This window comes from Wasmannia auropunctata, unplaced genomic scaffold (genome assembly GCF_000956235.1).
Source record: "Wasmannia auropunctata unplaced genomic scaffold, wasmannia.A_1.0 LD335709.1, whole genome shotgun sequence".
NCBI lineage: Eukaryota > Metazoa > Arthropoda > Insecta > Hymenoptera > Formicidae > Wasmannia > Wasmannia auropunctata.
Genome location: NW_012027181.1, coordinates 534,177 through 549,941, shown reverse-complemented (window position 1 = coordinate 549,941; position 15,765 = coordinate 534,177). Strand labels below are relative to the sequence as shown.

At 37.3% G+C, this 15,765-nt stretch overlaps 1 protein-coding gene and 1 long non-coding RNA gene across 4 annotated transcripts; both read right to left on the bottom strand.

Annotated features, from left to right (window-relative positions):
• Positions 1-16: 16 nt before the first annotated feature.
• LOC105456336 lies at positions 17-2,769 on the bottom strand. The gene is made up of 5 exons (XR_975234.1): positions 1,969-2,769; positions 1,094-1,299; positions 787-947; positions 514-695; positions 17-202 (listed from the first exon to the last, which is right to left on the bottom strand). It is a non-coding gene; the product is annotated as an uncharacterized LOC105456336 (long non-coding RNA).
• Positions 2,770-8,580: 5,811 nt separating this feature from the next.
• LOC105456335 (choline-phosphate cytidylyltransferase A-like) lies at positions 8,581-15,485 on the bottom strand. Of its 3 annotated transcripts, none has more exons than XM_011700292.1 (9): positions 15,125-15,485; positions 11,938-12,093; positions 10,630-10,738; positions 10,434-10,550; positions 10,126-10,277; positions 9,804-10,025; positions 9,543-9,710; positions 9,313-9,434; positions 8,581-8,860 (listed from the first exon to the last, which is right to left on the bottom strand). In XM_011700292.1, exons 2-9 carry the CDS (start codon positions 12,046-12,048, stop codon positions 8,758-8,760), a joined length of 1,104 nt encoding a protein of 367 aa, XP_011698594.1. In that variant the 5' UTR covers positions 12,049-12,093; positions 15,125-15,485; the 3' UTR covers positions 8,581-8,757. The 3 variants fall into 3 exon arrangements, with proteins under 3 accessions (XP_011698594.1, XP_011698593.1, XP_011698595.1); XM_011700291.1 differs by lacking the exon at positions 15,125-15,485 and adding an exon at positions 12,823-13,135; XM_011700293.1 differs by lacking the exons at positions 11,938-12,093; positions 15,125-15,485 and adding an exon at positions 11,026-11,425.
• Positions 15,486-15,765: the final 280 nt, after the last annotated feature.

The following is a 15,765-nucleotide window of genomic DNA, read 5'->3' as shown; positions in this document are numbered from 1 at the left end:
AGCCGTGTTGGAGGCGTGACTGATCGAAGAATGCCTCGAGCGGGAGAGAATGCCGCGTTGATTGCTGCCGGCGGACGGAGCCGGGCTTGGCAAAGGTCTTTCCGGTATCTGTTCCTGTTCCTGCTGTTGCTTGATTATCACCAGTCGATTCAACAACGATATCTGGCTTTGGATGTTGGACATGAAAAGACGGTATTCCAAACTGAAATTGGAATATGTCAGAAATCGGGATCAATATTTAATTAATAATAATTAAGTTGTAGAAATTTTAATGAATGTAAGTTTAAAATTGAATAAATGTTGCGATATCAACACATGTTAATTATCGATATTTTCTAGCAACAAGTCATATTTTATAAGTCACTCGTTAAGAAAATATTAATTTAAGAAAATATTTTTGCAAAAAAAAAATAAATTCTTGTTAAAGCAAATAGTTAAATTTTCAACATTTAAAAGATTGCATATATATACATTGTACGAAGATACACACACGTAATAATACTGCACACATACCATTCTGAATGAGACCACTTGGTCAACGTAAGCAATCCATCTCTTTGATTATAGAGTCGAAAGTTTGCATCGGTGCATGTGCCGTTCTGATAGTTCTAGCCATGAACGCCGCGTCTCGAAGAACGGTAGCTATCACCGCAGCCCATCCTATACTGCCTTCAAGAAACAGCTGCAGTAAATACCTATAAATTTACAAATTTAAAAGTAAATACACATAAGATATAAAAATGATTTTTAATTTTAATTTTAACGTCAAAAAAATTATATTCGCACCTGAGCTGTACTTCCGCCCGACCGATGGACCGAGATGCGGAAGTCAATGAGGCTGGATTGACTTCTGTAGCACTCCGGGGAGACCCAGCATACAGAGCCAACCATAGATTCTGCATCGTCTCGCCATATTGTACTAGTATCGCTAAGAAGACTGTTGGCATCTAAAATTATAGAAACGCAAGAGAATTATTAGTGTACACAAATCTTCCGTTATTTACAAGAATAAAGACTTAAATCTACTTCAAAAAGTTTTACATAAACAGAAGTTTATTAGAAGTAAATCTTAAATAAAATATGTATGACTCACCATTTATCAAATTCGGCGTTAATTTGGCTTCCGCGGTTGGAAATTGCGTCTCTAAGCTAAGGCGACGGGTGAGATCAGCGATGTATACGATGGCCTACCGCTTGAAAGACTATAGTGTAACATACGGCAACAACCAAGTTCGGCGGCAGGGTCTCGTCGTCAGATATTATAGAGTGTAGCTAGGTCAGGCTGGATATCCGAAATTTCTGCAACATTGGCAACGAAAGCGTCGGGTATAAAAATACAAAGTCCTCGTGCCTTTTTATCCGACTGTCTTTTTATTGGCTATATTTATTTTATTATTAAGAAAGTTAATAAACTTTTTTCAAAAAGAAATAATTTAGCGGGTTTATTCCTCAAATTATTTTTATTACTGTCCATCCCGCAATTATTAAAAATCCCGCATTTATTTATATGCAAGCGTACCTTTATGCACTCTATTATTACATATATTTTATGCGTATTACGTACATTTTACAACTCCATCAGAGTTGTACGTCATAATTATCTGTGAGGTAGAGATGTGCGAACAAGCATGATTGAATCGAATCGAATCTACTGTGATGCGATTCAATTTGATTCAAATTCGAATTATTCGCACACCTCTACTCTAGGCATAAAGGTATTTGTCAGTATAATCTATAATCAATATTTTGGCATATATGTTTCATTATTCGCTACTTTCATTTAGTGGATTTGTAATTATGCGTTTATATTTCAAAGCAACAAATTTGGACCTAGTCATCTTTTTAGAAAGATCTCTTTCTTTTTTCTTTTCACGATTGCTTGAATGGGGTCAGTAAAATTATTTAAGAATTAATTTTAATGAAAATATTTTTGACCGTAAATTTAACCGTATATTTAAAAATACTTACGTAGCAATTAATCTTTCAGAACTGCTTTCCAAACGTGTTCGCGTTGAGGATAGGCTGGTGCTACCTTAAAACGGAAGGTTCGCTCTCCAAGGCGGGTGACTTTCCAAAGAAACAAACTCAGCACTGATGTTGGTTCAGACGTTTATTAATTAGTGATGCACAATGTCGATGCGAGCGGTATAGCTACGGCTGGTAGGTGTCACACGCGGAATTACGAGCCGCTGTGAGTATTCGGAAATCTTGCATGTGACAATGCAGGTAACGCGGATATTTCTAATTTTTCTAATTCACTTTCACTTTTTAATTTTAGTTTAAGACAATCGTCGATAAACTTCGAAAATTTAAATGAGACAGCTAACGAAAAAATTTTTTCTCTAACTGAGCACAATTTATCAGCAGTGAATCAACAAGCAGAATTGCCAATAAACCGTTCCGGATTCCGCGTGACGCGAACGTTTACGAAACGGAGATCTTTTTTACGAGACGGAAATCTTCAAGACGCGCCCGCAAACTGTGCGGAAGTCGTAACGAGTACGATGATGGCTGGAATGCGGAAGTCACGCAGTAAACGCGTGATCGTCCTGGCGTGGTACACACCGCAACGTAATGAGCGGCGCCGATTCGGCAATGCACCCCGTACTTGCGCCCTCCGGTTCGGTTGACGATAGTCATACAACCGATCACAATTTAAAGGCGTTGCACTAATGCAGGTTCGGTTAAATAAAACCGATGACGAGATAGCGGAGTTCGCGAAAACGAGAGCGGTAGGCAATACTAAGATCCGTATCGATCGGGATCCGGCGGCGAACTCTCCGGTTCGCGAGCGAAGTGCTATGCGCAAGGACTCGTTTCTTGAAAACTGCGCATGGGGGTTGCGTGACATCCGGTACGGCGCGTACGTGAGCGAGAGGCTCGCACGGGGCGCTCACGCGGGGCACGCATGACTTCCATCGCTCAGGGTCTGCTCACCACGGGCAATATACAAGAAAGCGGCTGATGTTTGCGAACGCTACGCATGATGATGTTTGCGAACGCGGAATCCGGAACGGTTTATTGGCAATTCTGCTTGTTGATCCACTGCTAAATTGTGCTCAGTTAGAGAAAAAATTTTTTCGTTAGCTGTCTCATTTAAATTTTCGAAGTTTATCGACGATTGTCTTAAACTAAAATTAGAAAGTGAAAGTGAATTAGAAAAATTAGAAATATTATTACGATATGTCTAGCCTTGTTAGGAATTCACTCATACTTACGTCATAGCATTTTTAAAATAAATGTCAAAAAAATTTTTTCTCGCGTCTTTAAAATTGGAATGTTCATTTGTTAATAAAACTAAATCTTCATCTGAATAGTAATCAAACCTAGTAAGGACAGTAAGATATACAATTATTTAATAGAATTTTATACATTTAATAGTTAACTTTTATATATTTTTATAATTAAAAATATTATAATTAAAATATGTTTTATCTTATACATACGTTTTTAGTATAGCAAGCGACTTTTTCAGGTTGCGGTTGTGTACTGAATATTCAGAATACATTTTTTTTTAATAAATAAAATTCTTCCCTCCGTAATTGTCTTAATAAAACTTGCCTGTAAAAAAATATCAAAAACTAATCAAATATCAAAAATTTGTAATTTTATTACAAAAGAAATTTATAAAAGTTCGAATAATAAAACATCAAACATCATTTATGATACAATCGAATATCGAAACAAAAGTAGAAGTATATTTTTTTGGTATATGCTTCTTCTTTTGGAAATTATATTATTATCTGAAAATAACTTTATAATAATAAACTCAAGTAGCCGAGTGGCAGTATTTTCATTCTTTTGAAGTGAGATTCACTCCAAAAGAGTGAAAATTCATTTTAGAAAATTTAGAGAGTACTCCCAAGCGCGATCGCGATTTCAACTTCGATCTATTAAAATTTATCCAAGCTTCAACACAATTCTCGGCAATAGCCGTTCTATGACAGTAATAGAATTGCAATTCATAATTCACGCGAATCGCAGATACTCCAATTCATTGCAGTAATTATCCGAATAGTTTATTATGTCCTTCTTCGTGATTTAATATAAATTTAAAATTATGTTGTATAATGTAAAATGTACAGAACTATACGATCTGTCGATTAGACACAGTCGGTACATATAGACATATCAAAATTAATTTATTCCTTCTAGAAATTTTTGTACATGTTTCTTTGACCTACGGAATTATTTGGAAGAAAGCAGGTTTTCTTCGCGCGCGGGATACATTAAAGAAATTTATTGCACAAGTGAGATATGAAGTAACATATAAATACTCTTTAGTCGAAGTCGAAGAATTAATCAGTTGCAATTCGTTGTACGACCTGCATAATCGATTTTACTGCCCAAAAAGAACGGTAAGTTTTAACATTCATATAGTTTTTTTAAAATAGAAACTGAGAATTCAAATTAAAAGATAATGAACTATGAATATAAAATTATCTATTGCTATTGCTTATTATATTAATAATACAATGTTTCCTGTTTTATTATTTAAACAAATTTTTAAAACTTATTTTAACTTAATAATTAAAATATGGGCTACAAGCCTAAGCCAGTTATTTAATGCTCTCATAAAAAGAGTTAGTACATAAAATAATATAATAAAAACAAACGTTTTCACATACATCAGGTCATTTTCAATGTTAAACAATAAAATTAAAACAAGAAAAAAAATTTAATGTAAAACGGCGAAAATAAAAATTTGTCCATTATTAAAATTCTGTTCGCAAAATAAAGTGTCGTAACAATATCAAAATCGAAAATTAATACTCAAATCCTCAAATTATCGCAGAGGACAGTCGTCGAGAAGTATAAAACAGAAACGTACAGTCCTCCTAGATTTGAAGCAGAAACAAGGTCAAAAAATTGTAAAAGTCAGTAACGTTGTGGAAACCTGAGTAGCTGAATTCAGGAGTCAGTAAATCGTTAACAATTTAAATCGTTCACAATTTAAAATAATTAACAGTATAAAAGTGACAGTTTTGCGTTATGTATCGAAAGTCAAAGCCAAGTCAAAGAAAGTTAAGTCTTAAGCTATGAAAGCTAAATGGTAGGTGTCTCTGCTTCAAATTTGGGAGAACCATACGTTTATGTCTTATATTTTTCGACGTCTGTCCACTGCGATAATTTGAAGATTTGCGTTTGAATTTTCGATTTTGGTATTGTTACGACATTTTATTTTGCAAATAAATTTTTAATAATAAACATATCTTTATTTTTACCGTTTCATGTTTAAAAAATTCTTTTTTCTTGTTTTAATTTTATCGTTTAACATTGAGAATGATCTGATGTAGGTTGAAACGTCTGTTTTTATTATATTATGTTAATGTACTAATTTATTATATTAGAGCTTTAAATAACCAGATCTGGCTTATGGCCCACATTTTAATTATTATTTTGTCATTTATTAAGCCTTTTTAAATTTTATTTTAATATATTTTATTTTTAAACTTTATTATTTAAGTTTCGTCATTGAAAAGATAAATTCATGTAAATTAAAATGACAATTTCTATACAAGTATTATTATCATATTAGATATATTACATGCGCATATAGTAAATATAAAAAATAAATAAATACATTATATAATAATATATAGATAGAATATATAGATAGATATTATATTAAAAAACAAATAAATAAATTATATCAAATATAGTGAAATAATTGCCTATGAGAGTCGACACGGTTGTTCGTGTGTGAAATTCTTATTGTTACAATATCCAATCACATGTGATCTGCGCGCCGCATGATTTGTCGATCGTGAAACAGAGCTCTTTTTCATGAAGCCGGAAACTTGTAACTAATTAAATTGAAAAATTTAATATCTTTCGATGCTAATATGTATCTATAAGATTTCTCTCTCCCCAAACATGTAAAAAAATTTATTGCGATAAATAACATCTCAGCTCTCGGCCGAGGATTGAGGGAAGGAAAATCTTATAGATACATATTAGTATCAAAAGATATTAAATTGTTTGTCAATTTAATTAGTTACAAGTTTCCGGCTTCGTGCAAAAGAACTGTGTTTTAAGACCGACAAACCATACGGCGTGCAGATCGTGTGTGGTTGGATGTTGCAACAATAAAAATTTCACACACGAACAACTGTATCGGCTCTCAGAAGCAATTATTTCACTAAATTTGATTTATTCCTTGGAGCTTATTCCTTCTATTTAATTTTATTTAAATAAATTATATAAAAATATATATTATAAATAATAATTATAGAAAATATTGACAAAATGAAGAGAGAGACAAGATTTGTTATTTCCATTACTGTCGTTATGCTATGGCTATTTTGTTATGCTATGGCGGGTGTGGATAAACCAGGATGCCGTTATCTGCTTGGGGGCGTAAGTATTTATACAATATATTTTTTAAAAGATAGTCGTTTTCCGCATTATAAAGACGTACAAAGCAACCGATATTAGAGTTAAAATTTTAATTCATGTTTTGTTCTGTGCATAATCTATATAATCTTATCAAGACCATAAAAAAATGTTTTACATCTGTATTGATGCATCCGCAATATATATTATCCGTAAATTATTATTAATTTTGAATGTCGAATAACACAACTCTAAATATTACATTTTTATTATTTTAGTGTTCAAAGCATGATGATTGCTGTCCTCATTTGAATTGTCATAGAATATTTTCGTGGTGTGCATGGGATGGCTCATGGGGATAAACTGGATAACAAATCTCTTTGTTCTGAATCATATCCATTCTTGGCAAATATGCCAGAATAATGATACTAGAATGATAATATCACTTTAATATCCTTCTTTATATCTGACTATGGCGCTATTTCTCTTTATAACATAGACATAAGAATTTCTGTTATAATTTCAAATACCATGGTAAATACATTCTCAAGAGACAATCAATAACCTCTGTCTTATTTATTAATAATTAATTTTATGTATGTGTATATAAACATTTTTTTGTATCTTTGCAGATAATTGAGTTGTTTTAATTAAAATATCTTGTATTTAAAGATATATACATAATATATATATATGTATATATATTAGATATTAATAACCCGGATAAAATACTTCTAATAGCGCTTCTAATTCTGTGCATCCAACTTCGCGCAGATTACAATTTACATATATAAGGAAAAAATTAGAATTTAAGCAGTCTAGTGTATTATATTAGATATTGGTTCTGATGATCTGAAAAGGCCGGGAGCCGGGACGATACTCGATTGATTGCTCTTTCGCTCCTATGCTTTTCTCTGATTTAGGTTTGAACAATGGTGACATTTTCATCTTTGACGTGAAAATCTAGGGAATTGTACAAAGTGAAACTGCACCAATTCGTGCGCGATGCATACAGATATTTGTGCATCGTGACATTCGTGACTATTGTTTAGAATATTTAGATAAAATTATCAACAAGGTCTTCTTAAAAAACTTTAAAAAAAAATGTTTTGCATTCAGTAAACAAGGAAAAAATGATATTTGGGTGGTACCGGGTAGAAATCCGATCGCATTCCAGAGAGATCGATTATATTTTAATGAGGTGAAAAAAAGGTACAAAAATGAATAAAGTGTTCAATAAAATTATAAATATTATATTGAATTAAATCACTGTAATTTTTATCTCATTAAAAATACACGATGTACACATACAATTGACATCATTATAACAGTAATGAATACAAAATCAATTATCTTATAAATATACTTCTCAAATTAAATTCACAAAAATTCTATAGATTGCGTTTCCTACAATTTTAAATTTAAAGAAAAAATTTTAATTTACGAAAATTGATAAATCATATATAATAAAGTAACAAAATTACATTATCTAAAGATTTAGGAATTTTCAAGGAATAATAATTTCGAGAATTTTAAATTGTTAAAATTAAGTCTTGAAAAAGAATATAAGAGAAATAAAAGGAAAATATAATCGGCGAGATGATATGTGATGTATTAAAACATTTTTCAAATATTCATTTATATTTCTTACATTTGCAATATAAAATACAACACAACTTTGTAACTCTGTGAGCCTGAAAAGATCTGTTTTGTACATCTTGTTACTTACGTACGTAATACCAAGTTACTGTAATTGAAATAAAACTTAATAATTCATAATATTAACTGCATTCGTTTAAATCAGATTATAATTGATATTATAATGTGTAAATGATATTTGATAATTTTGCACGTTCAAAGATAAAAAATAAATTATCTATGCAACAAACTAATATTATTTTATAAAAAGCTGTACAAAATTATGAGCATAAAATAATAGTACATATTAATATCTTACATAAAATACAAATACAATCAACATTGTGCCTATTCATGAAAATATGGATGTGTGTCAATCATAATTTTCCATTATGAGACAGTACAAAATTGAAGGGAAAATGAGTCGCATACATTTGCTTTAAGTAACATAGGAACTAAGCGCGGTGTAAGAATATCTTAAAAGCAATAACACCCCAAAAAAATATTGAATAGTACATGGCTCAGATAGTCTACCTGTATCATCTCTAATATCGTTTTTACGATCTAATTAATAAAATCTCTGCAAAAACACACTAAATTCTCACATCACAACAGACAATTTTGTTTAATGTCTAGTGCTAGTTAATACCATACAAAATCGATTAAGCATAGCATCATCAGCAGTTCGTGTATGAAAATACATCTAAACTTTCAAGGTAATAAATAAAATTGCACGTTTGTTTTGGTCAGAGAGAATATATGCATTTTTAATGTAATTAGTTATCATTTGGAGTGTAGATGTTCTTCTTCATCATCACTGTAATCATCACTTAAGTAGTGATTATTTTGTGAAAACTCGAAGCGTCCTGTTTTCTTTGGTGGTGGACTGTAAAATGAGAAATATAACAATAAATTAGGAGAATTTTTAGGTTCTAGCGAAATAAATCATACAGTTCAAATAATGTCAGTAAAGGAGCCGATGACACTGGATGGAACTGTGTATAAACATATTATTCTGTCAATAAATAATACGTAAATAAATATACTTTTGACCCTTATTTTGAGTTCTTTTTAGTACAAAATTGATACATGAATAAATACTATCACCTTTTTTATTCACATGTATCAAATGTGTACTGAAGAGAACCCAAAAAGAATCATAACGTACACTTACTTATATATTAATTTATTGACGCTACAATATACACTTTTATATACAGTTCCATCCCTAATGTCAGTTTTTCATTGGCATTGTTTGAACTGTATAAGAAATATAAATTAAAATACAATCAGATATATGTATAAATAATGTTTTAGAGTTTTTTCAAAAACTCGTACCTTGTCTGGTCTTCATCATTGTGGCTACTGTTACTACTGCTTGGACTTCCGTCCCTTTTTGGACTTGCCGGTGGAGATAATGCTTGCATTAAGCGACCTTTACCTTCATTCCAAATTGTTGACTGCAAATACAATAAAAAAATTTTCAAAATATCTCTTGTATGGATTTACACATGGTTAAATAAAGATATTTAGGAAGTACGCGTACACACGCGTACGCACATACATACCAATCTGCCTTCTCTACCGAAGAGCAAGAGAAAAGCATCGATAAAATCCCGAGATTTTTCTTCCCATTTGCTTATCATATCCATTCGTTTCTCGCCGATGTTTTCCATTACTCGTTTCCCCTTGTCTTTTAGGTCATCAAACTTGTTTTGTAGGCGAAACTTTTTCTCCTGTAAGATTTTTCTTCTGTGAGCATATTCATTGTAACTATCACTTAGGCAAATGGCTATTATATTATATAGTAAAACTTGGAAGTCACTTACATTGAGAAAAGACACATTAAGTTCCTTCGCACTGTACCCCCGTGCGAGATTTCTCCTGACATACATGTCATAATCTTTGACTATCCTCGCGACTATATCCGACGTGGAGACACCTTCCGTCCTCTGCGTGGCTACAAACATACCTTTAGCTTTTAATTTAGCATAAACGTCCGCTCCATCATCGTACATGTACGGTATATCGTCATGAGCAACAAAGTCGATCTGTAATACAACATGGTTCATGCAGATTCTAACATGAAAAACATAAAAAAAACGTGCATTTTATTATTGCAAATTTTAAGGCACGTAAATATGAATGTACCTTGTGCTTTTTCAGGAATTCATCATCAAGTTCCCAGGGCGCATCTCGAACAACCTCATCAACGTATCTACAATGCCTAACAGCATCATACCTTTCTAAGTCTGTCATTACAGTCCTTCCTTTTTTGCTATGTGTCAATTCATCATTACACACTATAAAATAAAATTAACGTGATTGACATCTCGTAAGTACATTCATATTTTAAGTAATATGAGAACGAAGTAATAAATGTGTTATATAATCACAAAAAGTATTTAACGCGAGTATTAAGTAATAATATTTTCCTTTAGATAATTTTTCATAGTTACCTCCAACAATAAGATATACATTTGGGAAAATATTTTTAGCTTGTAAAAGTTGCCGTGCGTGTCCTTGGTGAAAGAGATCGTAAATACCATCGGCATAAACTCTAATTTTTCTAGGAACTAAAAAAAAAAGGAAGTTAAGTGATATGTGCAGAAATGAAAATATTTAATATTTTTAATGAGAATCTTTAAAACGTACCTTTGCCACTTCTTGCTTGTTTTAAAGTAATTCGCGTGTTATAATCGCATGCGTTCCTCTCTGCGATAGCCTCTGGATCATCACTAAAGGGTGCCTCTTTACAAATTGACTAAAATAAATGAAAAGAGAATACATTAACAAGATGACAAATGGTTACTCACTAAAATAAATTAAGTCGCGTTGACGTGTTATGTAAAAACAGGCAAACAATGATGTATATGTATGTGACGTTAAAAGAAAAAAACAAATTTATCATGTTCTTGAATTTATGCTTAAAGCATTTCATGCTTCCATGATTTTGTGTTTATCTTTATGACTTTAATTTATTATATTATATAATATCCTTACTTTTTATTACATGAATGTGACGTGGAAACAAAATGAATGGAAACTTACTGGCAGTCTTTCCTGATATACAGAAACTCGATTATATTCATTATAGTTCGTTAGAAACATTAAATTTGCACCACTATCTCCATTACAATTCTGTTTGGAGCCCCAAGTCATTGTTCTTTTAATACAATTTAGTTGTTTGTATTATAATAGAGACAGAATATTTATTTTTCTATCTCGCAAATGGTAAACAGTATTTTAGACTAAAAACATTCGATATTTAAAAGTAAAGACTGCACAATTGTATCTAGCCACTTTCAGATATTATATGACTACAGAATGTACGTATAAACTTTGTAAATAAATGTCGGATTGCACTCAGTTTGCTTGAATTCAATATGCCTCAAGGTGGCTTCGCTTCTAGTTACTGAGCAAGACTGTGGCGGCGATGAGGCATTTCCGAGCTTTTTATCACATTAGATATGCCAATCTAGAATCACGCCAGACTATTTATCAGTTAAAAAGCAATGTTACACATTATCTCTAGACAACACTTTTCACGTTAATGATTAGCCCCGAGTATATATCTAATAACAGTAGACTCAACATATACAACGTTAACGTACACATGTGCGTCGTATGTCACACATTCTAACATTACAGTCTTGTCAAAATCTGAATATTTAAATAAGATAAATATATACGTGTATGTGCGTGTGTGTATGTATATGATGTATAAATATAGATCCAAGGATGTATATGTGATTCGACGAAAAGGTCATTTGTCACATTCGCGAGTAGCGAAAATAAATTTCTTGTGGAAGACGTCAGTTTTGCATAAGATTCGACGTGGCTCTGATCGCTACGCAACGTGGTACATTTCCATTCCGGTCGAAACCGATTAGCGCCGACCTTTTCGTCTATTCGCTCGCACCGAGACTGGATTTCATCAGCTGCTGCGGGCACGACACTTACGGCATGAACGGGAGAATTTTCCCTGGAGCAGGACGCGCTCTCGCCATTGACGCTGTTCTGATGGGACACAGTAGCCAGCATAGTTTCTTCCCTGGTGCGCTTCCTGGACATCTTCTTACGTTTTCAACGGCGTTGCCATGCAGCCTCGGGTTGCAACTGCAAGCAAACGAGTACAGAGAGTAGTCTCGCGTCTCGGATCCGCACGGAGATCAGGATATCCCCGCGACGGGCGGGATTTGCCTTATAAAGCGTCTCGTCGGGGGCTATTCGGCTACACGTTACGCAAGAAAATAAGCGTTTCGATCGAGCGATCGCGTCGGTTTCGCATGAGCGGAAGCGGCGGCGGCGGCGGCGGCGGAAGGTCCGTCGTGTGCGTGGAAGCGATATCAAAATTGACGGCTCCGGTTTGAGAAAACGGAAAAAAACAAACAAATTGCAGCGGCAATTTACATTTGTCGGGCGCGACAGATAGAGCGGGCGCGCTATCCGCGTCCGGCATCCTCGCGGCGTCGGCGGGCGGCGGACGACGAGCACCGACGGTCGGTGACGGGGAATCGGAATCCGCGATCTACCGGTCGACGTCACGCACGGCGGGCGCGGACGGACGCGGTGGCGCGCCTACGCGATGCGAGCCGCGTGCCACGCACGCCCGGCGCCCCCGCGACCCCTTCAATTGAATAAAAAAAAAAAAGGCACGAAACCGTGGCACTTGAGTCCTAAGGAACCGAAATCCAAAGGGTTATACAAAGAAGAAATAAAAATTAAGGCAGACTCGCGACTCGAGCGAAAAGCCACTCGCGAACAACCGAGCAACGCGATCGTCGAGGGCGGGAGGGGAGGGGAGGGAAGGGTGTCGCTCGTACTCTCCTCCTCGTCGGCACTTACATTACACCGATTACACGTCGACGGCTATCCGATTCGATCTCGTTTCGCGCGAAAAATCGGCCGAAATCGGGAGGAAAGGTCGCGTGGGAGAGTCTCGCGTTCTCCACGAGGGGCTTCTCCCTCCGCTCCGCTTCTCCTCGGTACGGCCGGTTAACCGGAATTTTTGAGACTCGAGAGCTCGAAAATCAATCCGAGATCGAACGTGACACGGGATCCACGACACCACCTCGACGCTCGGCTTGCGAACACGGAACTGTGCAACGTGTTCGCGTCGCGACACACTGGCGAGTCGCCTCGACAGCTGACCCAGCAGACGCCCGTCGTCGCGAGTCGCGATAGGTCTGTTCCCCGCGGCTGCGCCCCGCGTGCACTTACTCATCTTCCCTCCTACTCCCGCCCCCGTCGCACGGCCGTACGGCCGTCTCTGTTTCGGGCGGAAAGAGTGCCGCAGTCCCGCGGACACCCCGGCTTTTACGCACAGGCTCGACGAGACTGTCCGTAACATCCGGAGCAGTTGCACACGACGACGGATTTGTTGTACTCGCGAAACTCGTGTGCATGAAAAAAAAAAAAAATAAAGCCGACCAATCGTGCGTTTCAACGAGGAACGGCGTTGCGTCGTCGCGCCGGACGATTGGTAGATTTCGTAAACGAGCGTTGGCTATCTTACACGTTTGGCAGATTTAATTGACAAAACGGAGCAGCTATACTTGATCCCTTTTGAGACGGATTTCTGTTGTGACAGTAGCACAGCCAATCCAGAAAAACTGCGTGTTGACTGTAAGAAAGTACATAGCACAGCTACGGTCTATATTGAGCTGGCGCTTAGACTATGCGCGACTCGCAATTTGCTATTCGTTCAATTATGAGCGTATATATATACAAGTCCGGCAGTAACAGCTTCGTGTGTGGGTGTTACTATGATATATAGCTTCCAGAGATAGGAATGCCGGCCGATAAAACGGACTCGTGCCGCAATAAAATCCCGTTCTTTCATCCTATCATCGCGAGAGTTACGAGTATACATTAGGATTACAACTTTAAAAATAAATAAAATTAAAATTTAATTTCATCCAACCCTAATCTACAATCCCCTGAAATTTGATTAATATATAATGCACGCGATATATTTCTTGGCTGCGAAGAAATAAAAATACGTATACACACACAAGCTAGCGCAGAAGAGCTTTGAGAGGAAGAATTCGTGTCACGTACTCTCTGGATCGATATTTGTTTGGGAATCGTCGCGACGCACGTGAGAGGTTTAGAAAGAATTTTCTGAAAGGGGAGCGGGATTCGACCAATCGTTTTCACGTATATAGAATTAATTCATGTAGTCAACCACGGTCTCGTTCGGCCGGCGGAAAAACACGAAGCCCCGAGCGCGTTATACTTTTCAAAAGTTCGCCACGTATTACGAAGCTCCTCCTGGTGCAGCGCGTGATTTGCTCGCTTTGCGCGCATTACGTGCCGCGCATGTTCGCTCCGCAATCATGCCGGCCGCGTTTCCGTCGTCGTCGTCGCGATTCCGATCCTCCTTTCCGCTCTCTCAACAATTTTCCTCGAGTTTACGACGACGCCGTATACCGTTACGAACGCACGCGGCCGTGCCGTCCCCCGCTCGGCATCCATCCGGTCGAGTCAGCTCGCGCGCTTAATTAAATGTATATCGCGCGGATGTTCCCGTTACACGCGAATCGTCGAGCGAGGAAGCCGATTCTTTCCCGAGCAACGTCGCAACGACGCACGCGACGCTCCAACGGCATCCACGTGGTTGTAACGTTTATTATCCCCGCAGCTGACGTTTCGGTCTTCTCTTTCCATATTCCAATATCTATAACTGTATATTGCTTATAATTATTTCACTTTCTCTCGCAGCCAAGAAATATATCGTGCATTATATTAATCAAATTTCAGGAATTTATAGATTATATGTATAGGGTTGGATGAAATTAAATTTTAATTTAATTTATTTAAATGCCGAAAGTATAACATATAGCGCAGCTGCCGAGAACATAACTGTCGGCGTCAGCTGCACGTAACGTATAATATAATTCGCTCCAAGAGTCGCGAAAGAATTGCATTCTTGGAGCTACTGTCTCATCGCCTCTGGCATCGATCATGACATCCACATAACCCTCAGAAGTACGACGCACCCAGACGCCCCAGACGCGCCGTGTGACGGCATGTATGCGGAACGTGGGAATCCCATCCGTACGATTCGTTTGCGTAATATCGCGATATATGTCACCCGATAGATCCTGGAAATAACGCAGGTGTCGCGCTGCGAATAATGCCTTACCGTGTATATATATGTTATTATTTGTAACAGCGTGTCTTTCGGCGGTTCTTCGAAATTCGCGTCGCGACGCGACGTGCCCCAGCGACAGGCAGAAGGGGGGGAGCGTCGACGCGCCTCGCGACAATCCCGACTCCGCACCCAAGCTCCGCGCTCGCCGGGAGGGATTTTTCGCGATCTCTCGCGCGATTATCAGAGGCACGCTTATCACGCGCGCGTCGATTCCGATGCCAATCGGCAGGCCCGACCGGACACGCGCGACTCCTCCACACACGCACGAATCACGATAGATCTCCTCGGCCGCGCACTGCGTCGCGCGTCCGCTTTATCGCGTCGCGCACACACCACGTATGACGACGACGAGCGGACGGATCCGCGCGAGCGACGCGGAACGCGGCGATAGAGCGGAGCGGGCGATCCGCCGCGCGCGCCGCCGACCAGGGCGAGAGGGCGATGACGTAATATCGGATGATCGCCGGCGTCATGTGTGCGCGCCGGTCGTTCCGCATGCCGGCGTGTACAGCCACACGTATGTCTGTTGGTACGCGGACGGAGTCGGATACGTGGAATATGTACGGCCCCGCAAAAAGGCGGAGGGAAAAAAAAGCAGACGTAATGCATTCTCGAAAGAAATTTTTCCATTG

Excerpts from the sequence above, each read along its gene's own strand:
- LOC105456335 (XM_011700292.1), bottom strand. The coding sequence starts at position 12,048 with ATGTCCAGGAAGCGCACCAGGGAAGAAACTATGCTGGCTACTGTGTCC. Across the intron at positions 10,739-11,937 it reads AAAATTCTCCCGTTCATGCC|TCAATTTGTAAAGAGGCACC; the intron begins GTAAGTGTCGTG and ends CATTTATTTTAG. Across the intron at positions 10,551-10,629 it reads ACAAGCAAGAAGTGGCAAAG|TTCCTAGAAAAATTAGAGTT; the intron begins GTACGTTTTAAA and ends TTTTTTTTTTAG.